Here is a 23,937-nt window from a genome sequence, read left to right as displayed (position 1 = left end):
AAGTAGTGTGAGAAAGTAAGTAGTAAGCGCGGCCAAGACTGTCCCGGTCGTGACATCATGGCCAAAGCGTCTTGCTTGAACAATGGAACTATTTCTTGCAACAACGATTTGGAAGATTAGGAAGAGGTGAATGGGAAAGATGCTTCTAAATGGGAAGCTGGATGATGGTGAATGGTAGGATGCTCTTGGCGGTTGAGTTCAAGAGACCTGGGTAATGGAGTCCTGGAATTAACACGCCACCAGCCCTGTTCATATTGGTACAGTATCAAAATCAACCCATCTGTAGCGCCTGATGATTGTGGATTTTCCCAAAATACCAAGTAGATCTGCCAGAGGCTAATAACAAGTACACGAGTGAAACATTGTTTCCGAGAAATTCTGCTTCCATGAGCCGCATGAGCGTTATGGAAATACATATGAAGCACGCACTTTAGCCGGGCTATTACCCATCTAGCTACCTTTGCATAAACCAGCTGTATTTTCAAATTGGATATATTCTGGTGAATCCCGATCTGGCATTTGGAAGGCGTCGACGTGTGATATGAGTTTTTTTCCTGAACAACCGAGTTCTCTTCTTGGCTTGGTTTCTCCATTACCAGCTACGTGGTTCTCAAGAGGGCGGCATCAAAAACGTTACAACTCCGAACAGGATGGTTGGAATGAGCTCTAAATTCCGCTAACGCCAGAAGCTCAAACTTGCAGCACAGCCGATAGAGAAATTAGTCCTCATCATCGGAAGAGGTGTAGCCTAATCCGAGTGAAAGTGGGTTTCCTGTCTTGGACGCAGATGCGTTTGTTGAGGGCTGTACGTTGGCGACCGGTGGTTTTGCGGAACTCGTGGTATTGGCCTTGGTATTCGTTTGGGAAGAAATGTCCGTAGTATTTTGCTGGGTCGTCTCTTTCGTCGACTGTGATTTTTCAGCAGGCTTCTGCTCCTCTGAGATGGAACTAGATTTCCTCAGCTTGACGCCCTTGAGTAGTCCGACTTCAGGCCCTTTCTTCCTCTTCTTTCCAGCAGCAGCCCATTGTTCGGCACCATGCTCCTGCGTCGGCTCTGCACTCTCCTCTTCAAGCCCACGCGCCTTTCTCTCCGCCTCTTCACGCTGCCTTCGGAATAGATGCAGCTGCTCAGTCGTTTCTTTCTTGACGTTGGCTTCTTCCAGGCGCTTCTTCTCAAGAATTGAATCCAGGTAGTCGGCTTCGTCGTCGTCAAGGGCAACATGGAGCTTGTAGCGTGCTTTCTCCTCAAACTCAGCTTGCTTCTTGTCTTTGTTGGCCTGCAAGACTTCGTACAGACTCTTGCCGTCGTGCTGCTTTGCTAGCTCGGCTTTGGCACGTCTGGCATCTTCAATTTCCTGCTGCGCCCTTTTCCACTCATCGTCGCGTTGCACTTCCTCCCCGGCATTGCCACCACTGACGAACCCTGAAGACATTCCGATGCACACGCATATGGCTAGCGCAAGTTGTTGAGAGCGGCGTGGTAGTGGTTCCTCCAACCCACAGATTTGGTGTCGGGACAGCGAGGCTGGAAAGGATACCGCATTCACACTAGCGCCAACGAGTAGTTCCCCACCAGTGTTCCCCCATCCGCGGACAAGTCAGGCTCTGATACGTGGAGCATTTGTGCCGGTGCTTATTTGTGCTCGGGACATGCCCCTGCAAGGTGGATGAATGTTGAGACTGACGTAGGAGCCATGTTACACGACGCGTTGCCCCTCCACTTGCGCCGCCATTCAAAAGATTTCACCTTCTTTCAATTCCCATTCCTCCTACACTACACACTCTACATTTCTCAACCTTATGCTCCGTACTCTAGCAAGAATGGCACCCAAGAACTGGACAAAGGAGAGCTTTACGGTAAGTGCATCTGCGTTCCCCCACATCAGCCATACCAGAGCATGCATCTTCTCAAGACATTACAATCACCCTCTCACTATGCTTGAGCCAATGCTAGCTGAGCAGAAGCTAATCGGTCACAGCTCAACACTGGCGCAAAGATTCCTGCTGTTGGCCTCGGAACCTGGCAATCAAAGCCTGGTGAGGTCCGCGAAGCTGTCAAGGCTGCTCTCCAGGGCGGCTACCGTCACATTGACACTGCGCTTGCATATGGCAACGAGAAGGAAGTCGGCCAAGGAATCAAGGACTCTGGTGTTCCCCGTGAGGAGATCTGGGTCACCACCAAGCTCGACAACCCATGGCACAAGCGCGTCGAAGAAGGCATCAACAGCTCGCTGAGCAGCCTCGGCCTCGACTACGTCGATCTTTACCTCATGGTATGTTTAGTCCGGTGCAACTGCCGTCTCTGAGAGTTAAACATGCTAACCACCCTGATAGCACTGGCCCTCTTCGACCGACCCAGATGACCTGAAGAAGCACTACGCCGACTGGGACTTCAAGGACACCTGGGCTGAGATGCAGAAGCTGCCCGAATCTGGCCGCGTGAAGAACATTGGTGTCTCCAACTTCGCTATCAAGAATCTTGAGAAGCTCTTCGCCGACTCTCGGTTCAAGATCACGCCTGCTGTTAACCAGATCGAGCTCCACCCCAACAACCCCTCGTAAGCTGGACTCACTCACATCATGTAACCATGTAAAGACTGACAATGGATGCAGACCCAAGCTCCTCGACTACTGCAAGGAGAAGGGCATCCACTGCACTGCCTACTCGTGCCTTGGCTCCACCGACTCTCCTCTGTACAAGAACGAGAAGCTCAAGAAGCTTGCCGAGAACAAGGGAAAGTCTGTTCAGCAAGTTCTGCTGATGTGGGGTCTCCAGCGCGGCACCAGCGTCATCCCCAAGTCTGTCACAGCATCTCGCATCATGGGCAACTTTGAGCTTGACGGCTGGGAGTTGACCGATGAGGAGATGAAAGAGATTAGCTCGCTGCCTGAGCGCTTCAAGGTTTGCGGAGACGCCTGGCTGCCTGTCAAGGTGTTCTTTGGCGACGACGAGTAGGTCTGTTGATTTTTGCCAAAAGGTTTAAAGTACAATGATACCATGAATAGATAGAGAATTAAGAACAAGATTAAGGCACAGCACACAGACACATGACTAGTGGAGCGTGACACGTTATGCAGTGTTGTTGGGTAGTGCCTGGAAAAGGCGTGGAAGCCTGACCTGGCGTGTGGCAATTTCCTTGGGTCATGTGAGTGCGCGTTCAGCGCTAGCGAGACGCGACGACTGTCAGTGCCCGCTCGCCACTCCTCCTTCCCTTTCAAGCATTCAGACTTGCACGCTCACAAAATCTCACAACTTGGATTCTTCCACTTACCACTACATTTACTCAAATACCTGTACATTGCAACTTGCCAAGATGAGCAACGAAGAAGAGCAGTATGACGACAGCTCAATGGGTGGCCCTGGTGCGCCAACGCCCGTTTCTGCGCTTGAGGTAGGCTCTAAATCACTCCTCGTACTTTGATGGGTGTTGACAGTAACCCAGGGTGTCAATGGACTTACGGCACGCGATATCAAGCTAGTAGTCGATGGGGGTTTCAATACAGTGGAATCCATTGCTTACACGTACGTTGGGCACCGTATTATATCCGGCCCTGTCACTAACGCTTGCTAGGCCGCGGCGAACGCTCGAACAGATCAAGGGTATATCGGAACAAAAGGCGTCCAAGTTACTAGCTGAGGGTATGTCTCAAAACACGGGCTCAGGTACCTGTTGCTAACGGATTCAGCGTCGAAACTTGTACCTATGGGCTTTACCACTGCCACGGAGATGCACTCACGCAGAAGCGAACTAATATCCATCACGACCGGATCGAAGCAGTTGGACACGCTCCTTGCAGGTGGTATTGAGACGGGCTCCATAACAGAGATTTTTGGCGAATTCCGAACAGGGAAAAGTCAGATCTGCCACACTCTGGCTGTCACTTGCCAGTTGCCTTTCGATATGGGAGGCGGAGAAGGAAAATGTCTATATATTGACACCGAGGGCACCTTCCGACCTGTCCGATGTCTGGCCGTTGCCAATCGGTTCGGACTTTCGGGCGAAGAGGTTCTTGACAATGTTGCGTATGCTCGCGCATACAACTCAGATCATCAGCTAGAGCTCCTCAACCAGGCCGCGCAAATGATGACCGAGACACGCTTTTCATTGCTGGTCGTCGACTCTGCCACTGCATTATATCGTACAGACTTTGCAGGACGTGGAGAGCTCTCGGCAAGACAGACACACTTGGCCAAGTTCATGCGCACCCTACAACGGCTTGCAGACGAATTTGGAATCGCCGTCATCATCACGAACCAAGTAGTTGCACAGGTCGATGGTGGGCCAAGCGCCATGTTTAACCCAGACCCAAAGAAGCCTATTGGAGGAAACATTATCGCACACGCAAGTACGACGCGTCTCAGCTTGAGGAAGGGCAGAGGAGAGACGCGTGTTTGCAAAATCTACGACAGTCCGTGTTTGCCCGAGAGCGATTGCTTGTTTGCCATCAATGAGGACGGTATCGGGGACCCCAAGGAGAAGGACTTGGAGGAGAGGAACAACAGGTGATGAGTGGTCGGTGTTTGTTTAGGTGGGTGATGTTGGGTCTGCGGGCGACTGGACGATGGTGGTTCAAGTGAATAGCGGTTTGCGATCAACGATTTATGCTCATGTAATGTTATGATATCCCTGATATTTTACAGTCCACAACATGAGTCCGAGTGACGGCATTCGTGAGTTGACAAGGGTTCTTTGTTGCAGATGCAGCCATTACTTTTACAGTATACTTACTGCTAGTAGTGTTGTGGATGATCTTTGACCAGGAACAAGCTGCTCCCAGGAAGGGCCGTGCGCTAGCAGCTTTCCTCGCGCATTCCCATCGCGACCACTGTTTTTGTGAGCTCCACCTCCGCGCCGACTGCCGCAACCCACACCGACCACACACTGTACCCTCCAGCTCGCCACCATAGTAATCGCACGACATTCGCATGCGAGCAGAATGTCACAGAACGGAGGCACGTGTCTCTACAAAGAGGCGCGATTGAACATTGAGCCCGCCTTCCCTGGGTCAACAATCGCATTCACCATCCCGGCATACTCTCCTTTCGCCAGCCGCTCTAGCACAAAGCGTAGTGTCATCACCGAACAATATGTCGACAAGGATGAAGACGCCTTTACCAGGCGCCATTTGGCAACAGATGGATCCATGTACTTTCGGCGGCATCATGGGTACCCACGAAGCTTTCTTTGGCGCGTGTTAGATAACAGAAAGATGCTGGAAATACAGTCAACAGATTTAGACCATGACTCTACCGACAAGTTTGAGGCTACTCTCACTCTTCTTTTCCAGTTCCCTGCGCCAATCCGCCCTTTCTGCGTCGCTTTCGCAGAGCCCGCCGACCGAGACACCTTGACCGTTTTTGCAATCACTACCGCCAACGAGCTTTACACAATCACGCTACATCGCGACTTCTTTGCTACCCCTGCGGCTTCAGAGCAGGACCCAGAGACTTGGTGCAAGAGAGTTGAGCCGGCACTCTTCAGCGGGCGCATACCCTTCAGGCTCGTCGCCGAAAGCGCCGATGAATTGCTAGTCACTCTAGACGATGGAGCCATCTGCCGCTTAGTGTGGGACAAGGCCAACGCCAGCTGGGATGGATCGCGATATCAACAGAACAACTGGTCGATGCGTGGCCTTCTGTCTTGGAAAGCACAGCCCACAGTCCGGTTCGAGAATGCCGAATTCGCTACATCTGCTGCTGCCGCCGTCGCCATATCGCCCGAAAAGAACCATATTCTCTCGGTCTGCTTAGATCATACCATACGGGCATGGAATATCGCATCAGGGAAGCCAGGCGCTCATATGGATCTCTTGGGCGCCGATGAAATGGCTTTGGAAAAGTCCCATACTTCATACTCCATCGGGCCCTCGCAGTCCATGCTTATGCAGGTTGTAGAAGTAGTTGGCGGAATTGGAGGCGCTGATTACCATGTCGTCACATATTCGCCGAAGCAGCACCAGTTCAAGTTTTGGGGCGTCAGAGACGCAGATGACGCGGAGTTGGGCTTCTACGATGCTGCCGAAGACTCGGATTTCATTCCCCCAATCGACGAACTCATGAAGACGACTGTTTGGACGCTGGAAGAGTTTCACATTGTCCCCGGACCTAGTGGATGGAGAGGCTCAGAAATTTGGATCCGCGCAAGATCGGGACCGAGCAGCAAAATTTATTCTTTGAAGTTCGATCTCACCGATACGCCAGAAGCCCGAACCCAGGCCTGGAAGAATGACTGGGTTTGTGTGGAACCTGGTCCCCTGACTGTCGACGCACTAAGGTCTCACCCTGCCAACCCGAGCGAGCGGGATGAGGTCATTGATCATGATGATCTCGACTCCACCCAGAAGTGGCTCGACTTCCTATTCTACCCAGGCAGATTCACTGCCGCAACGCTGGAAACTTCGTTGTATATTTACAAAAGAGGCCTTGACCAAGGCCGGCCAGGTCGATCATCTAGCAGAGGCTCGCTCAAAGAACGCCTGTGCGCTGCTGTCACTGCTCTCGCTGTGAACGGAAGCCGTGAGTCGGACGGAATTGAGGATGCTGTAGCTGTGCAATGGGAAGCGTACTACAGCCTTGTAAAAGACCTGCACAAGCGGAGAGGAGAATCTCTTTCACTTGTGTACGACCGGGATTCGAGTAGGCCATGGCTTGTCCTAAGTGACTATGTGTCTGCAATACGGACTTGTAGCGAATCTGAGATCACCAAGCTAAACGCCAGTGTCATCTCAAGTTCGCGCACACTGAGTAAACCACTCTGCAAGATGTTGGAAACTTCCGAGTCACGGGACGTTGCGCGGCTGCTGAATGCGGCGGCATCCTTCAGACAACGGCTGCCATCGTTTGTTCAGCATGAGGTGCGAAGACATTTGGAGATGGACATACTTCAGAGCCGCAACATCACCATTCTGGATCGAATGGAATGGATCGAAGCCAACAGTGAGCTTTCACAGCAAGTGTCTGATGAAGACGTGACGATGCTGGTCGAAGAACTGGGTATGGAGGTCAAGGATCTCGGTACTGAGACATTCCTCCGCGCCATCAAGATACTAGGTTACGAGGAAGATGGCAAGCCCCAGCCAAGGAGGCAAATTGCACGGTATGGCTTGAGCGCCTTGACTAGAATTTCTCAAGAAACTCTAGAGGGTGATCGCGATGTCTTGTTGGACTTGCTTGTTCTACTGCTTTTCATGTTCATTGAGTTGGAAGGAGAAAGTCTTGAGGACTTTGACGCGCCAGAGGTCTTTGCCGAGTTGATTCTCCGTTACAAGGATTGCTTGGTGGTATCTTGGCTGGCTGGCACGGTTTGGGCTCACCAAAGTGCAACGGGGCTGGCATCAGAGAACGTAAACCGAGCACTGAGCGAGACGCTGAAGGTGGGCAAGAAGCTGCCTATCACGCAAACAGTCCTCGAAGGCGCTTACGGTGGACGTGCGTTCGAAGTGCCGTTACCAAAGGACTTGAAGGCTGATCTACTTACGAAATGGAGCCGGGGCTGGCTGACATCAATCTTCGAGGAGCATGAATACGAGGCCGTGGTAGAAGATATCATGGGCATTCTACTGGCGCAAAGAGAGTATGAACTCGCCATGGACTTTTCCAAGTTCCTCATCGAAGGCTATTGGGCGTCCTACATGAGAGGCCGGCTGTACATTGCGTTGGGAGACAACGCGACTGCATCGATGTGCTTCCAGAAGCCTGCGTATACTTTGGGTAAGAGTCAAATGGAGCCATACTGGAGCGACGCTAACTCTTACAGCTCTCGGTGCCATGTTCGATGTGGCGGAACAAGACACAATGGGCCTGGTGTCCGAAGTAGAGCGAAACTCGTTCTCCGAAGGTCTCGGCCATTACTACAACCACGTTGTTGGTCTGTTTGAGAGAGCCAAGGCATATTCGTACGTTGCGGACTTTGCCAAACTTGGCCTCCGGTCGTTGCTGGGCCAGGAAGATGAGGGGCTCAAAACCGAGCTCCTTCAACGGCTATTCACCGCGTCCATACAGACGTGTAGGTTTCAAGACGCATACACAGCCATGATTAGGCATAGTGATGCAGCTTTGTAAGTCGATACACGTACGTGACATATGGACAAGGGCTGATGCTAGTGTAGGAAACAATCCGACCTACAGACTCTGATTACGACTATGATTGCACAGTCACGCGCTACGGAACTACTCAGGTTTCCTTTTGTGGGACTGGCAGATTCTGTGGACAGCATTCTGACATCGCTTTGCCAGAAGACACTCAACATCGCTTCGGGGCCTCCCTACCACCAGATTCTGTACTCTTTCCGCATCTCGCGGAACAACTTCCGGGGTGCGGCGTCAATCCTCCATGAGCGACTCCAACGGCTGAAGACTACTTCATCAAAAGTGCGCGACCCAGCAGATGAATCGCTAGCACAGTGCTACCTTATGATTATCAACACATTGTCGTCGGTCAGTAAAGAGGATGCATACATCTTGGCCGAGCAACGCATCGAAGGAACCGGGGGCCCGCCGCAGTGGGGTATTGGTCAGGGCAAGAAGTTGCTTAAGAGGCAGATTATTACGCTGGATACGCTAAGGAAGGAGTACCAGGCTGAGCTTGACCGTGTTGCGGCGATTGAAAGTGGGCAGTTCCCGTTTGTGGACCCGAGCGAGGACATGGATATCTTGTAGTAGCAGTTGCGTGGGTTTGCCAGGTTTCAGCGCGGCGTTCATAGGACGGGATTGCGAATATATGGGTTAATGCCATAGCCACAGGAGAAGGTGTGTTCTGGTAGGCAACAGGGACATGAAGATAGTATACGGCAGCACATGATTGAAATGATTTGGCTGCATGAGGCAAATGCCGTGTGTGAAATGGTGCCATTTCCAATAGATGACGTCGTTTCTTTGCCTCGTGCTCTTTGTGGTGAATGGGAAGGAGAGAACACCAAAGTCGCGCGCTAGTACAAAGGAATGCGGGGCGTCGCGACTCGTATGCGCTGCAACTGCACACAGCTGACACCGGTTGCTAGAGCGCCAGCGCCGTGTGGTTCATGTGCGATAGACATTGACAGTCTTGCCTGCTGAACTCGAAGCATACGTATACACATGCTGCGTCGTTGAACCAGTGCTCGTCACCATGGTCAGAAACCCTACAGTCAAAACGCGTTCACACTCACTAACATTATTACGCAGAACTCAAAGTCCCTGCGCCGTCTCGCAGCCGACCACGGCTCTCTGCATACGGCTGGCCTCCCGCCTAATTACCTGTTTGCGCCTGAATCGGAAGACGCTGCCGACCTCACGTCGCTCGATATCCTTCTCGCTGGTCCCGTCGGCACCCCCTACGCAGGCGGTGTATGGCGATTGCACCTCGACATCCCACCCACCTATCCTGCCGCCCCGCCCACGGCACAGTTCAGGACCCGACTATGGCACCCCAACATTGACGAGGCGACTGGTGCTGTCTGTGTGGAGACGCTGAAGCGTGACTGGAGCAGCACGCTCAAACTTCGAGACGTACTGGTGACGATATCATGTCTCCTCATTCAACCGAACCCCGCCAGTGCACTGAATGAAGCAGCGGGCAAGCTAGCCGTCGAAGACTGGGACGGATACTGTAGGCGAGCAAAGCTCATGACTGAGATTCACGCCGCCATTCCCAGCAGTATCGCCAAGGAAGTCAGAGAAGCCCAAATGCGAGGCGAAGAGCAGACGACTGAGCCCCAGCCCCAGCCTACGGCAAAAACTCACTCAAAGGGTAAAGAAAAGGAACGGACCAAGATCACACCAGCGGGGCCTAGGTTACAGCGGCGCCCATCCGAGGACGAAGAAAACAGGCGGCGCAGGGTTGCGACTCACGATGCAGAGAGCGACCCAGAAATCGACTGGATACCCAGCCCTGTCAAGACAAGCAAAGTACCCGCTCACCAGGAAACCAACATTTTCGGCATCAAAGGCCTCGAGGACACCATGCAACTCGACACACCACCCAAGCGCATCTTCGCCGCCCAAACCAAGGCACTACCTGTCTCCAAGGACAAAGGAAAAGCCAAAGGACCCATTGACGATTCCGACCCCTTCGTCACCGCGCCGCCCTCCAAATCAACTTCACGCCCCGTAACAAGATCCTTTGACTTGGCCGCTCCTCCTGCCTTTGCTAGTAATACACCAACACTACCACCATCAATAGAGCAATCGAACCCCACTGATGACAGCACCGCCACCTCCCTCCTTCTCCGCGACTTCTCCCTCTCATGGCAAGACAGCCTCGCGCTGCACAATAATGATACAGACGCCAAGAAGCGCATTGCGAGCCCGGAATTCGAGGCAAAAGCAAAGTGGGAAATGAAGAGGCTTGGACAGGCGGGGTGTGACTTGAAAAAATTTAATCGTGGCGAGTTTGGGGCCAGAGTTGGGATTGGGAGACTCTGATGGGAATTGTAGATGTCTTTTCTTCCCTTTCTTTCTTTCTTTCTTCAACTTTCTTCTTATTACAGGTGCATAGCATGGAGCGTGGGGAGTTTGACCACCCGGTTGAGAACTTAGGGTTTGGCGCATGCTTATTTGAATGATAATGATGGTGGTGGAGGTTAGAATTTCCCTCCTGTGCACTGTAGAGTACGAAATGCCCAATTGCAAATGTACAACATTGAGCTGAGAATTTAAATGAGTAGAATGTTCGCGGAGTGGGTGGTCTCTGGATACTCGGATCATGCGTAAACGGGGAGAGAGAGAGGAGAAGGAAGGAAGTTTTTAGATATGACACCACCCAACAAGGGACATGAATTAGATCGTACTTGATCTATAAGAAACAACAACTACGAAAATATGGGACTGAGTATAAGACCCAATACCATGCATACGCGAGGTCTTTTGTTGAAGAGACTACACTACTCGCCCATACATTGCTACTGAAATACTGAACGAATCTAACGCTGGCCGCCCTGGTGCGATAAATTCCAGAAATCGATCCTATACCACTTTTTGCTCACGCGCTGTGCCATTGACAGCGTGAGTTCCATTAACTCCATTGGTGCCGTTGGTACCATTTGCCCCATTCACCTGTGCTTCGCTGGCCTCCTTGATAGAAGGAACAGACTCGGACGGAACAGCCAGGGATGTTGCGTCATTCTCACTGACATCCGTATGCTCCTGATTAGGGGCCTGGAGTCCCTGGCGGACTCGGAGCACACTGTCGACGATGACGGCGTCGATACCTTCGTTTCTTTGCAACTGTATTCCCGTTAACATGTGCGTAACCCAAATAGGTGGATTTGTTTACTTACCAGAACATTCTTAGGGTCGTTATTCAGCATTCCGTAGCTCACGCAAACAAGGCCACTTTCCTTGACTACTTTGACAAGTCTGGGGCACATGACGAGCGGGGTAGCGGCACTGACTACTCCGAGCAAATTCCAACGACTAGCAAAGCGGATCGCCTCCTGTAAACTTGCAGCCCGAACATCTCCTACTGGTGAGGTTCCTGCATCTGTGAGGAACAAAACTGGAATCGAGGGTTGCTTAAAGGATAGCATGAGGCAGATATCTGGATTGAAGGAGGAGAAGATGATGTTACGTTCCCCCATTTTATCGTAGACCATTTCCAAGATTGTGTCGACGAAGGAGTTCAGCTCCACCGCGTACTGGTCCATCTCCTCCTCTTCCGATTCGTGAAGCATGGGATACTTCATCTCGACATTGAACCCAACTGATTGTGGTACTTCATCAAACATTCGTTCCAGAGTTGTAAATGATGACTGGATGGAATATCCGCGGCTGTTTCCCTTGAATCCTTTCTTCTTGAAATCACGGGTATGCTTCATTCGCTCCGTCAATTCCTCAGCGCGGTCGGTATGGATGTTACGTTGCTTCGAGTTATCAACGGAGTAAGATCTCGGCCTTCTCACATTTGGACGGTCATCTTCAGCACCGTTGAGATGAGTCCTATCCGGTGACCCTGTGCGAGCGTAGCGAGGATTCGAGCCTTCACCTATGTGGAGAAACTGGTCTAGAGTAAGGGTATGTACAGGCGCGTCAATACCCGTCTCGCTGACAAGGAAGTCATGGTAGATGACTGGCACGTGGTCTTTTGTCAGTTGGACATCAAATTCAACATACTCGGCGCCCAGATTAGCAGCTGAGATGAAGGATTGAATCGTGTTCTCGCCAAGTTGTAGTGATGTACGAGATGCCGTGTTCTTGCCAAGACCACGATGGCCAATGACCATGGTCGATGAAGCCATCTTCTTCCAGTAGGTATGCTGCTCTGTGATCGACATGTTTGGATGATGGAAGGGTGTGATGATGAGAAAGTTGAAGTTGACTGTTCCAATAACGTCCAGCGTCGAGGCCGCCACAATCGGTACCTTCATGTCTCCCTGGAGTGGAATTCGCTTGGATCCAATGCTGGTTTTGATCGTAGAAAGCAAAGCCACAGCCCGCCCCATCGAGCGTTCATGTGTTCCGGCATAAGTTGGGACAATGTCGAACAATAGTTTGACCTTGGTGATGTCGCTAGTCATAAACGTAATGGGCTCTGTGGCGATATTATCCTGGATGGGCAAGTCAATCACTGTGGGTTCTCCTTTGGCCCCAGATGCTTGCACAACCACAGACAAAGCAGTGTCTAGTTGTGTTGCATGCGCATCCGCAAGTGGAATATCGTCAAGCTTGACCGCCGGCGTGTCTTTGCGAACATCCATCGAACCAAGGCTAACCAACACCATTGTTTCATTCGTCAGATAACGATGACCAAAAGTCTTCACCGGTTCAGGGACTTTCTGAACAGGGCTGTTGGTGTCTCGATTCAGGTTTTTTGACCTTCTCTCATCAAGTGAATTCTGAGGGGGTGAGCCAGCCCGAGAAATCCGTGTATCTGTGGGTGCCACACGAGGCGAGACTGTTGTGGGGGCAAGCTCGCACAGCCGTTCTGCAATTTGCATATGACCACGAAGTGCAGCATGCTCTTTCGCTGTCCAGCCGGAGTTGTCGCATCTGTGTAGATCAGCTCCAGCAGCGGCCAGAATCTCGACTATTGAGAGATGATCATCGACACAGGCAATGAACAATGGCGTCCAAGCAAACGTCTTTTCGGGAACATCAACCTCAGCTTTGTTCATATTAGAGCCCTCCAGCAGAACTTTGGCACATTCGGCATAGCCGTAGCGCGCTGCCATATGCAAGGCAGTCTCACCGCCCTCGTCCTGGTAGTTGACATCGATCTCGGCCTCAACTAGGAGCTTGACAATATCAACGAAATTTGATCGAGTTGCCAAAGACAGAACTGCTCCTGAGCGAGCACTAGACTTCCTCGACGCACGTCTTTGCTCATGTGTTCCCTGCCAATTCTCTGCCTCGAGAAGAGTTTTGGTGGTGAGGACATGCCCGCCCATCACACTGAGATGCAGGGGCGCATTGCCGTCAGTGTCCTGCCAGTCGGGAGAGTCTATTCCTTGTACAACGTCGAACTGGCCCCAGTCCTGCATATGTTTTATGACAACCTGACAAATGACTACGAAGCCATATTGAGCAGCATAATGAAGCGGAAGCCTTCCGTAGGAATCACTAGCTTGAAGTGCATTGCGTTGCTCATCACGGAGCTGGTCCAGCAGATAAATGAGTAGACGCACCGATTCGTCGTTCTCGCTTAGTAGCTGGGTTGACTCTTCTTCAGTAGTCGTACAAGGACGAGGTTGCCAATTAGGGTCAGTAGCGGGCACTATGAAGTTTCCTGCTTCGTTTGAACCTGATTGCCGAGTTCCGTCGGCGCCAAACGTTTCGCCGCTCTTTGAACGACCAATGTTAATGACCAGTCGGTGGACACAATTGCGTTTGTTGATGTCGTCATCTTCATCCAACGAGATGATATCCTGCAACAATCTCTTGATGCATTGTTTGGAACGGCATGAAATGGAGCGCTGAAGGAAGTTCAACAGAACCTGCTGCATTGAAGAGCTGGTGATGCCGTTATTCGCAGCAGCTTCGGCAATTTGTTGGCCGAGGTCTTCCGCTTGATCGTTACGGATAGCCAAGTCTGCCGCATCGAGTAGGCCGGATGGCAGGTGTAGCGAACGGCCCGGCACTCGACCTAAGGAGCCCGCAGAGTGTGTAGAGCCCGTGTCATCAAAAGTCTTGATATCACCCAATCCTGACAACCATTCATTGACAGCCTTCATGTCTTGGTTGAGCGGCAGATTGTGCGCAAAAGGCTTTGGGTTGACCTTGGAGGCCAGGTATGGCTCTTGCAAACGTACTGTCTTGATCTTCTTGTCCAGCTTCTTGGTGATTTTATTGAAACCTCTCCGATTGACCTCTCCGTACCACTGAAGCTTTCGCATTGATCCTCGTAGCTCAAGTAGTGCGCCCATGAGGTCTTGTGCCTCGTCTTTATCGATGCCTTCGGGCAACTGGGCGGCCCGGCCATAGCGACCATGAAGGATTCTAAGTCGCCGGGAAAATTCTGCATATTTTCGGTTATAGAAGTTGTCGACATCTTCGAGGTTGCGATCAAGAGAGAAGAAGAACTCTGTAGACTGCTGTTAGCCATCCGATCCCTGCATGCATTGTGTAATGCTCTCCGAACAGATGAATGGGAGGTGCTGAAACATGTCAAAAAGCAACATGTAAAAATAACATAAGATACAGGCTTAAAAACTTTAAAACTGACCTGTGAGATCTGGATCGGAGCCGTTTTTGGAGGCTTCAGCAGCATTCTTGATCAGCTTCTTGAGGCTTTTGTAATTGATGTACGAGGACGCCCATTCTGGAACCTGGTTCCTAGGCAAGTTATGTCCAAACTTCATCTTGGTATTCGGGTGGTGGTCAGCAAGTAGGCCTTGCCAAACAGAAGCTGACGCTGGGAATTGAGAACAGCTCTACAAGCTGTTGCAAATTGGCTGCGCAGCAGGAGGGGCAGCAGAAGCTAATAAATATAATGGCAGCAATGGAATGATGGACAAGACAGATAGCAAAGGGCGGATAGCATGCGACCGGCGCAGTCAACGCGTCAATGATGAAGTCTTTAGGGTGTGCTCGAGGCGACCATTCTCATTGGAGGAGACGGGGCCCGATCAAATCGCGCCTGCAGCATGGTTAAACGGACTGTCAAAAAGAAAGGGAAAGCCGCAGCTCGAGGGCTAGGGGAAGTACACTGTAGCGGCAGAATCGCTGGGCAGTGTTGTCGGAGGGCGAAAGTGAAGCTGTTGGAGGAGGAATAGTAGTAGTATGTGCGTGTATGTGCAATCGAAAAAAAGATAATTGAGCTGGAGCAGGTAGAGTGAGTGAGAGAGAGAGTGGTTCGTGCGCCGTCAGGGTCTGCGATGACGTGTGAGGGTGGAGTCCAGAGGGATTCGCCTTGTCCTAAGCTTTTTGGTCGCGCGGCGCAAGCAGCCGCAGGGTGATTGATGGCTTTATACTCGTCTCCCAAGCTTCTGTTTGCTGGTGGGAACTGGGCCCCCGGTTGCTGCATCATAGTGCATCCATGCATCAGCGCACCAACGCCTGGCGTGCATGCTGCGTCGGCGGATCACGGCGGTGTCTGTTTGTCAGCTCGTCAAAGGCATCTTAAGCGGCTACGGGCTCGACCATGGCGCCAGGGGGCTGGCGGATCTAGATGCTTTGGGGCGGGCTTGATTGGGTTTATCGTCTGGTCCAAGAGCAGATCACGCTCCCTTGGGGTGTGTGGGCGGACGTGGGCAAAAGCAAGGGAGAACGCCATGGCCTGTTTGAAGCCATGTGCATGGCAGATGCGTCGCGGATGGTGGCAAGAGAAGCTCGAGCCTGAATCACATGGCTTCAAGACGATACAGCGTGGTGGAGACAACGGGCGTAGTATTGATGGTTTTTGCATGGCCTCCCCGCAATTGGCCCGCAAGTCATGCACGCGGACCCTTTTCCGAGTCGTTTAGCAGCGGCCCACGACTGCATACTTAGTGCCTGGGCCACTGGACCCTTCTTTTCCCTCCCATGTCCTACTAATACCAACTAAGTACTACTTACTTGCTACTCTTTGTCTGCCCACCCTCGCATCCGCATCCGCATCTGCATCCGCATCCGTGCTCAAGTCCGTACCTAGTCATGTGAACACCAGCACTCTACTCGCCTCGCTGCGTCTTGTCTTGTCTCGTCTCACGAGAAGAAGAAGGCGTTCCCCTGTGCGTCCTTGCGCTGCATCCTGGAAAGGTCCCTGTCCGGCGCATACTCCGTCCACGCGCTCGCCGGGAAGATGTGTTTGTTGCGTTCGTACCACCGTCTATCCACCACCTTGGTCAGCGTCGCGTCGTCCCCAAACCCCTCGAGCTCCTCGTCCGCTGTGCTCGACTCTTTGTTCTTCTTCTTGCCCGGCTGCAGCAGTGGGTCGTACGTGGCCGGATCGACGTCGGCCTCTTCGTCGGCCTCCGTCGTCGCTCTGGGAGTGGCCTTGGTCGGTTGTGCCGAGTAGTCAAAGAGGGGTCCGTCAAGGCCGGCAACCCGGTTGAACAAGAAGTGGTAGATTTCGTAATGCTGCCTCTAGTGTCAGTGATAGAATACGGGCACAGGCACATGACCAACTTACGTGCGGTATAATCACCTCTCCTCTTACCAGCATCAAGTCGTCTACACTGACTCTGGCCCAGTCCCTCCGGCTCTTGTCTCCACCCACGCCTAGCTCGGCTCCCACCTTCCTCGCCTTGTCCAAGAATAGCCAGATCTGCTCCCCCTTCTTCAGCCTGCATCGCCCGCCCGGTATATTGGTGCCATCGTAGAAGACAAATGGAATCACTACTTCGGTGGCCTTGACCGCATCACGCATCACAATAAAGTCCCGTCGTGCAAGCTCTGCTTCTTGTGCTTCGCGCTGGAGAGCCGTCTTGGTCATGACGCGAGGCTTCAGGCCAATGTTTGTGTTTGCGCCCAGCTTCTTCTTCACTACACTGCTTTCTGCTTCGGATTTTGCACCAGTCGGATCGGTGGGTGTGCTTTGGCGCGGACTGGCCGTCTTGGAGATAGTAGAGTCGGTGTCATCCTCTTCCTCTGTGCCAAACGATAGCTTGCCCTTGGTGGCTATCTTGCGCTTCTTCTTGAAGATTGGCTTTGGTGTCGATGCCCTGTACTTTGTAAATTAGCCAACTTTCCACGTTTAGATAGCAAATGTCCCCCTACCCATCTATTGGTGTGCTGGCACCAGAGTCAAGCCCTGTGTCACCTCGTTCTTTTCTATCCAAGGCCTCGGCGCGTCGCTTGCGGTAGTCATTTAGGTTCACAAGACCAACGGTTTGCGCCTTGAGGAGATCTTCTGCCGTGGCAGCCTGCGAAGTGAAGCGCGAGTTGTTCGCGGCACCGCCGGCATCGCCCGAGCTAGAGGCGAATCTATCCATAGGTGGAGAAACAATGGTGGTGAGAAAGTCAGGCCTTGTCGCGGCTGCCATGGAGTTGATGGCGCCCGCCCAAAGCAGCAAGATCCCGCCGCCACTAGCGCCCTAGCCGCACCCGTGATAGCGCGTGCCCGACGCGGCAACGCGAACACGACTCCACCTGATCGTTCATCCCATTTGCTGCAACATCCAGGAAATGATCCAAAATGGCACGCATAGTCCAGGATTCAGACGATGAGCTGGATGAAGACCTCGAGGCCGACCTACCACCATCGCAGCCGCCAGACGCCTCCGGTCAGCGGCCCAGTACTGTTCACGCTGAAAGCACGGGTGCCATTGGTATGGTCAATATGCTTCTGCAACCATGTGCCGTGATGATATTGACCATTGGTGTAGATCCGCCTAATCGTACTAGCAAAGAATCATTGCCCATCCATCTGCAGCCCTTGCCTAGCCAAGATGAACTGCAATCTTCGGTTTCCTTACCAGAGCATCCAAACAAGAGAAGGAAGACGGAGTCTCCCGGCCAACTTGTAAACAGCCATGGACCTGGGAATTTCGACGAAGCTATCTGGCAATTAGAAGGCACCATGCGCAACGATTATGCTGACCATGAGCCCGTCATGCCTGGTGAACCATCAAGTACCATACCAAACGCCACCATGACGCAACAGCGTGTCTTGGAAGCTGTCAATGCCTCAATAATGCTGGGACAGGAGTCCGAAAATGGGGACATTCGCCATCATCTTCCACCAGGACCATCAGTACCTTGGTCGGATCTGATGAGGTTCACACCTGCAGAAGAAACCGAACAGACTGGATCCCCATGTTGTGAACCACCGCTTCACACCTCATTGGATACATCTGTTGTGCCTACGCAGAAAAGTTCTGGATGGCCAGCAACGCAGCAGAGCAAATGTACATCCTCATCTCAACCGAATCAAAGTCTATCGAAGAATGATTGTTTTTCTTCTGAGGGACATCCCGCAAATGGTGAACTAGTAGTATTGAAGACGAACACCCCACTGGTATTCATGAAAAGTCAGACCTCCCGACCAGAATCCGATATCAATGGTCAAGTGGAAGCAAAGATATCGCCCCGCCAACCCCAGAGCGGGCTGCCTCCAAGCTCTGATGACGAATTGTCTGCAGTTGGACTCCCCGAAGAGCGATACAAGCCAAGGCCCAGTCGCTCAAGGTCACTCAGGGTAGATACTGAAGAGCCAATTAACTACTCTATCCGACCTGAGAAAGCTACAAAGCTCAGCAAACGTCGAAGAACAACGGCTGACATGCGCGCTACCAACGCAATCACGACTCCCGAGAAAGTGCGGCAAATATGCGATATGGGCTTCACACCTTCGATGACTGTCAGAGCTCTGAGACGTAACAACGGTGACGTTATGCAAACTGTCGATTGGCTAGTTACTAGCAATATCGGCCATGACGAGCTGGCGCCACAAAGTCCACCTAAGCCGATGCCAAAATCAAGAGAAAAGGGCGAGCCTGATGTAGTGCAGACTGTCCAAGGCATAATACGCAATCGGGATGAGTATCGTGGAGATGATTGTGAGACTGCGCAACATGATCAGCCAGCAGGACTTGATGCAGACAGTTATATAACGGATCTCATAAATGTCAATACTGTTGTGGCGACCTCAAAATTGAACCAGCACTCAGAGATGGATCAGAACATGAGTCCGACAAAAGTGCAGGTAGTGATACCAAAGAAGTCGCCCAAAGCTGCCGCTCCACAACTAGAAGATGGTATAAATGGGCCAAGTAAGATGTCAAAGCGCAAGAAAATTATGCTAGATCAGACTGAATCCGAATCAGTCTCATTGTTAGTTCCTGTACCGGCGCCGGTGAATGAGAAGAAGAGAGGTCGAGGGCGTCCAAAGAAAACGCCAACCACTTCTGACGCCATCGAACCCATTGTACCTCATGAACAAGATGCAAAAGAGGAGCAGCTTAGTGAATCTCTACAATCAATAGAACAGTGCCTGGCCACTGAGAAAATCAGCCCAAGCTCAGACACCACACCAGACGAGCCACAGCTGGTAGAACCAGTGATCTCCCAGGATACACAACAGGTCAAGGCTCCAACCAAATTCAATTCAGCTCCAACGTCAGAGACACCAGAAAAGTCAACGAAACCCGTAACTCCTTCACCTATAACTAAAGGCCAGGTGCCGTACCGTATAGGCCTAAGTAAACGAGCGAGAATCGCTCCTTTATTACGTAGTCTAAAGAAATAAAAAAGGCTATTATAATGTTCTTCTAAAGAGTAAACCTGTTAAAGATATAGTTTATATTAGTAAGGTTTATATAATAAAACCTAGTAATATATATCTAGTTTTTCTTTATAAAAATTTTCTACATATACTTCTTTATATATATATTATTAGAATGTTGCTACTTAGGTAGCGGAAGTTACTGCTTATTCTACTAGTAGCTTAGAGGTAGAGGTCTCTGCCTTCTACTTGTCTAGTAATAGACTTAGAGGTAGCTTATTAAAGGTTCTAGTAAAGAGAGATAAATAAGAGATAAAGAGATTACTAGGGGAGAGAGAATAGTTAAATTACCTTCCTAAGGTAGTCTATAGGATTCGCTCTACTCTTCTCTACTTTCTATCTACTAGCTCTTCTACTACTATTTATATTTATTATCTTAGATTCTAGAAGAGTCTTCTTAGTAGTAGCTTACGTAATCTATAGCGTAATAGATAGATATTACTAGATAATAGCATAATAGCTTCTAATAATAGATTGATTAATAAGTTTTAGTTAAAGATTAAGTACTTATTCTATTAGAGATTAGCTAGTAAGCTTATATCTCCAATATATATAACTATTATTATTTAATATTGTAGGATAGCTAGCGAAAGAAAGCTAGTATAGACTTTAGAGCTGCGGTAGTAATCTTAATTAGTTATTAGTATTATAAATTTAGCTTATTGCAAGGAAATACTCGCAATAGTAGCTAGAAAACGAAGCTTAATATAGTAGTAGAAGTAGTTAAGATTAAGTTATATTAGATTTATACCTTTAATAAGCTAAGATAATATAGTAAATATATACGTATAAAAGCGCTTTATATAATATATTTTTATTATAACTATAGTTTTCTATTTTACTACTTTTATTTATTATACTTTTACTTTTATTATAACTATATTTTTGTTATAATATTAAATAAAAATTCATTTACTAATTATAAATCTATTAATCGGCTTTAGTAGTAATATTAATCTATTTTTTAAGTTTAATAAGATCTTATAGAGGTTACTAAGATTCTTCTATTATATACTTTAACTATAACATGATTTACTACTAAGCGGCGTACTCTACTAAGCGGCGCAGTCTACCTACTAAAATAACGTTATAATACTTCTTACGCAATACTACTATAATTTTTATTATTAAGTAGAATAAGATATTATTATTTAGATACGTCGCTATTCTCTATATTCTCTAATTCTACTTAATAAGTATAAAAGTTATATCTAATTTAGCTATAACGCCTATAGCGCTATTTACTATATACTCTCTTTATAGATGTTATACTATTATTATACTTATTACTCTCTACTTTAGTAATCTAATTAGCTATTTAGCTAACTATCTAGAATCTCTTTACTTATATATAGTACTACTTATAAGTTTTTTACTTTATTAATACTTTAATAGCGTCTTATAAGTAACTTATTTTCTTCTATATTAATACTATATTATAAGTAATCTACTAGACTCTCTTACTTAACTACTATATTTACTCCTTAAGAGAAGTTATAGAAGACCTTTACTAGATTTATATATAGTTTTAAATAAGCGTAGTCTACGCCTCTATTTTATACGTATTATATAGTGTTTTTAGCTCTTAAGTAGTAGTCTTTTATACTAGTAAAGTTAGCGTATATAGTATAATATTAAGCTATAATAAAATAATATAGTAATTATATAGAGTAAGCTTAGTACTTTAAAACTCTCTATAAATATTCTTTAGTATAATAGCTATATAATAGGTTTATTTAAATACTAGTAAAAAAGTTTCTTTACTAATATAGTAGATATAATTATATACTAAAACTAAAATAGTATTACTATATATATACTTTAATAGTAAGAAGTAGCTTATATTAAGAGGCTATAAAAGGTATAATAAGTAAAGAGGTATATAGAGAAGAATTATTTTCTTCTTCTTATAAAGATTTTAAAAAGCTATTAAGTAGTAGCTCTTATAGCTATTAATAATAAGTAGATTATATATTTCTATAGGCCGCGTATAAGAATTAAAGTAATAAAGCTAGTTAAGCGCTAGATTATTATTTATCTAGCTAGTAGAACTAACTTAAATTACTTAGTTACGTAGTAGATTCTCTATAAACTAAGTAGAGATTAAAACTTTACTAGTAAAGATAAAAAATACTAAGATATATATACTTATTACGCTAATACTTTATATTAGTGTAACTTACTTATAATTACTTAGCTAGATCTTTATTATTCTTTTTAGTTTATCTAAGCTTATAATAACTAACTATAATAAAATTTTACTTATAATAAAGCTAGTTTTATTATAGTTATAAACATTGTTATTTATAATACTATATATTACTTTTATATTTTAAACTAGCTTAAATTAGCTTTTAATAAGTACTAACTTTTTATAAAAAGCTTACTAGTAATTATATAAATAGCTGTAGCGTATATATAGTTTAGGATTATGCTAAATAAACCTATTAACTTAGTTCTTACTAACCTTCTTCTTACTATACTCTTATAGTAGTCTATTAATTATATCTTATACGTTATCTCTTCTATAAAGTAGTTCTTACTTAGTCTTAACTATTATACGCCTAGTAATAGCCTTCTTTTCTTATTTTATTAAGCGCTTATAGTTAGACTTATAGTTACGTTAAGAGTACTTTCTATTATATTATTAATATATTATTATTTATAGTATATTATAGACTTTTTTAATACGTTAAATACTTTAAATTTAATTTCTACTAGGCTTAGAGATAACTAGTTAAATATTAGCTTTAGTATAGCTTTTATAAAGTTATAGTTATTAAAATATTACGCGTTATTATTATAATATTATTTTAGTAGAAAGACTACGCTACTTAGTAGCGTACGCCACTTAGTAGCGTACGCCACTTAGTAGTAAAACACGTTAAAGTAAGTTTTTTTAATATTTATATCTAGTAAATTATAGTATAGATTACTTATTTATCTAAATGATAAATCTAGTATACTATATAGTAAATAGAGTAAAAAATATTAAGTAATATATAATAGTGTAATTAAAATAATTTAACTTTAGTTTAAATATTAAGTTATTTTAAAAGCTTATAGAAGTATAATATAGTATAGTATAATATAACTAATTTCAAGTATATATTATAATAAACTTTCGTATATAGATAGGTACCTTATTTACTTAATTTCTTTATAGTAATTATAATTAGCTTAAGCCTTTTAGGAATATTTTTATAAAATAAAATTTTAGAATTTATTAGAACTAGTTATATAAGTATTTTAATTAGTAACTATACGCGCCTATTCTTAGCTCTACCTATTAATACTATTATACCTACCTATTAATATTATTATACGCTAGTAGCGTCTATATAAGTAAATTATCTATAATACTATTCTATTTCTAGCCTATTAAATATTTAGCGCTTTATAATAAAACTAAAGTATTATATCTATTTATATCTTACTTTTACTTAACTAAAACCTTTCTAAAAACTTCTTCTACTAATTAATTAAATATCTAGCTTTTAGAGTATTTTTTAATATAGATAGCGTTCTTATATAGCTACTTTATAGTATTAATATTTATCTCTTCTAAGTTAATATTTATAAAATTTAAACCTACTAAGTAGATTTTATATATATTTAAGTTACTTATAAGTATATTTTTACTAATCTACTAAATTTTTTATAGCTTAACTATACTAATAGAGTCTATACTAGCTTTTAATCTATAAAATCTATTTTTTCTTTACTTATATATTTCTTTATAAATACTTTAAAATAAATAGTTTTAAATAGCTATTATAGATTTAATAAATATAAGTAACTAAATTAATAGTAAATAGTATAAAAATATTAGAAGCTATAAGAGAAAGTTTAATATAGTAGTAATAGAAGGTTTAAATAAGCTTATACTATAAATAAGATATTAAGTTCTAATAGATTTATATCTTTAATAAGATATAGTAATATAGTATATATATAAGTATAGAAGCGAGTTACATAATATATTCTTATTATAACTATAGTTTATTATCTTATTATAACTATAGTTTACTATTCTACTACTTTTATTATAAATATAGTTTATTAGGCTACTACCTTTATTATAACTATATTTTAGTTATTATATCTAATAGAGATTTATTTATTTAATATATACTATCGCCGCTAAGCGTATATCTATTAATAGATAAGCTTAGGTAAAAAATAGTAATAGTTAAAGAGCCTAAACTAAGAGTAAACCTTAATAGGCTAATATTTAGACGCTTTTAAAGAATAGAGCTAAAGTATAATATTACTAATATAAGAAGATAAAAGCTAAGCTTAAGTAAAACTTAAGCTTAAG

The 23,937-nt window shown here is 46.4% G+C and overlaps 5 protein-coding genes across 5 annotated transcripts; 2 read left to right on the top strand and 3 right to left on the bottom strand.

Annotated features, from left to right (window-relative positions):
* Window positions 1–400: 400 nt before the first annotated feature.
* On the bottom strand, window positions 401–1,469 carry PSV08DRAFT_297140 (N-terminal domain of NEFA-interacting nuclear protein NIP30-domain-containing protein). Its single transcript, XM_014227394.2, has one exon. It carries the CDS (start codon window positions 1,431–1,433, stop codon window positions 720–722), a length of 714 nt encoding a protein of 237 aa, XP_014082869.1. The 5' UTR covers window positions 1,434–1,469; the 3' UTR covers window positions 401–719.
* A 331-nt stretch (window positions 1,470–1,800) lies between these two features.
* PSV08DRAFT_371056 (nucleoporin Nup120/160-domain-containing protein) lies at window positions 1,801–10,402 on the top strand (the record flags this gene model as incomplete). Its single annotated transcript, XM_014227395.2, has 13 exons — window positions 1,801–1,857; window positions 1,980–2,273; window positions 2,335–2,558; window positions 2,614–2,902; window positions 3,444–3,523; window positions 3,573–3,640; window positions 3,688–4,347; window positions 4,910–7,344; window positions 7,375–7,711; window positions 7,758–8,058; window positions 8,110–8,593; window positions 9,164–9,871; window positions 9,902–10,402. The coding sequence occupies 13 exons, from the start codon at window positions 1,801–1,803 to the stop codon at window positions 10,400–10,402; spliced, it is 6,438 nt and encodes a 2,145-aa protein (XP_014082870.2).
* A 319-nt stretch (window positions 10,403–10,721) lies between these two features.
* Window positions 10,722–14,772, bottom strand: PSV08DRAFT_401785 (Glycerophosphoryl diester phosphodiesterase family-domain-containing protein; the record flags this gene model as incomplete). Its single annotated transcript, XM_014227398.1, has 3 exons — window positions 10,722–11,203; window positions 11,257–14,495; window positions 14,637–14,772. The coding sequence occupies 3 exons, from the start codon at window positions 14,770–14,772 to the stop codon at window positions 10,943–10,945; spliced, it is 3,636 nt and encodes a 1,211-aa protein (XP_014082873.1). The 3' UTR covers window positions 10,722–10,942.
* A 1,011-nt stretch (window positions 14,773–15,783) lies between these two features.
* PSV08DRAFT_223045 (XAP5, circadian clock regulator-domain-containing protein) lies at window positions 15,784–17,330 on the bottom strand. The gene is made up of 3 exons (XM_014227399.2): window positions 17,111–17,330; window positions 16,524–17,055; window positions 15,784–16,471 (listed from the first exon to the last, which is right to left on the bottom strand). The coding sequence occupies exons 1-3, from the start codon at window positions 17,323–17,325 to the stop codon at window positions 16,097–16,099; spliced, it is 1,122 nt and encodes a 373-aa protein (XP_014082874.1). The 5' UTR covers window positions 17,326–17,330; the 3' UTR covers window positions 15,784–16,096.
* Window positions 17,331–17,489: 159 nt separating this feature from the next.
* Window positions 17,490–19,672, top strand: PSV08DRAFT_409681 (uncharacterized protein). The gene is made up of 2 exons (XM_014227400.1): window positions 17,490–17,616; window positions 17,719–19,672. Exons 1-2 carry the CDS (start codon window positions 17,529–17,531, stop codon window positions 19,578–19,580), a joined length of 1,950 nt encoding a protein of 649 aa, XP_014082875.1. The 5' UTR covers window positions 17,490–17,528; the 3' UTR covers window positions 19,581–19,672.
* The last annotated feature ends 4,265 nt before the right edge of the window (window positions 19,673–23,937 follow it).

The sequence above is a fragment of the Bipolaris maydis genome (assembly GCF_028858645.1).
Source record: "Bipolaris maydis strain C4 unplaced genomic scaffold PSV08scaffold_7, whole genome shotgun sequence".
NCBI classification, from domain to species: Eukaryota; Fungi; Ascomycota; class Dothideomycetes; order Pleosporales; family Pleosporaceae; genus Bipolaris; species Bipolaris maydis.
The sequence above is the reverse complement of the archived record's forward strand: the minus strand, read 5'-3'. Positions and strand labels throughout refer to the sequence as shown.

What these genes read in the sequence shown, in the direction of transcription:
- PSV08DRAFT_409681 (XM_014227400.1), top strand. Translation starts at nt 17,529, where the DNA reads ATGGCACGCATAGTCCAGGATTCAGACGATGAGCTGGATGAAGACCTC. An exon ending in GCAGCCGCCAGACGCCTCCG is followed by an intron (nt 17,617 to 17,718) that starts GTCAGCGGCCCA and finishes CCATTGGTGTAG; the next exon opens with ATCCGCCTAATCGTACTAGC.
- PSV08DRAFT_223045 (XM_014227399.2), bottom strand. Translation starts at nt 17,325, where the DNA reads ATGGATAGATTCGCCTCTAGCTCGGGCGATGCCGGCGGTGCCGCGAAC. An exon ending in GCCAGCACACCAATAGATGG is followed by an intron (nt 17,056 to 17,110) that starts GTAGGGGGACAT and finishes TACAAAGTACAG; the next exon opens with GGCATCGACACCAAAGCCAA. An exon ending in GAGAGGTGATTATACCGCAC is followed by an intron (nt 16,472 to 16,523) that starts GTAAGTTGGTCA and finishes CACTAGAGGCAG; the next exon opens with CATTACGAAATCTACCACTT.
- PSV08DRAFT_297140 (XM_014227394.2), bottom strand. Translation starts at nt 1,433, where the DNA reads ATGTCTTCAGGGTTCGTCAGTGGTGGCAATGCCGGGGAGGAAGTGCAA.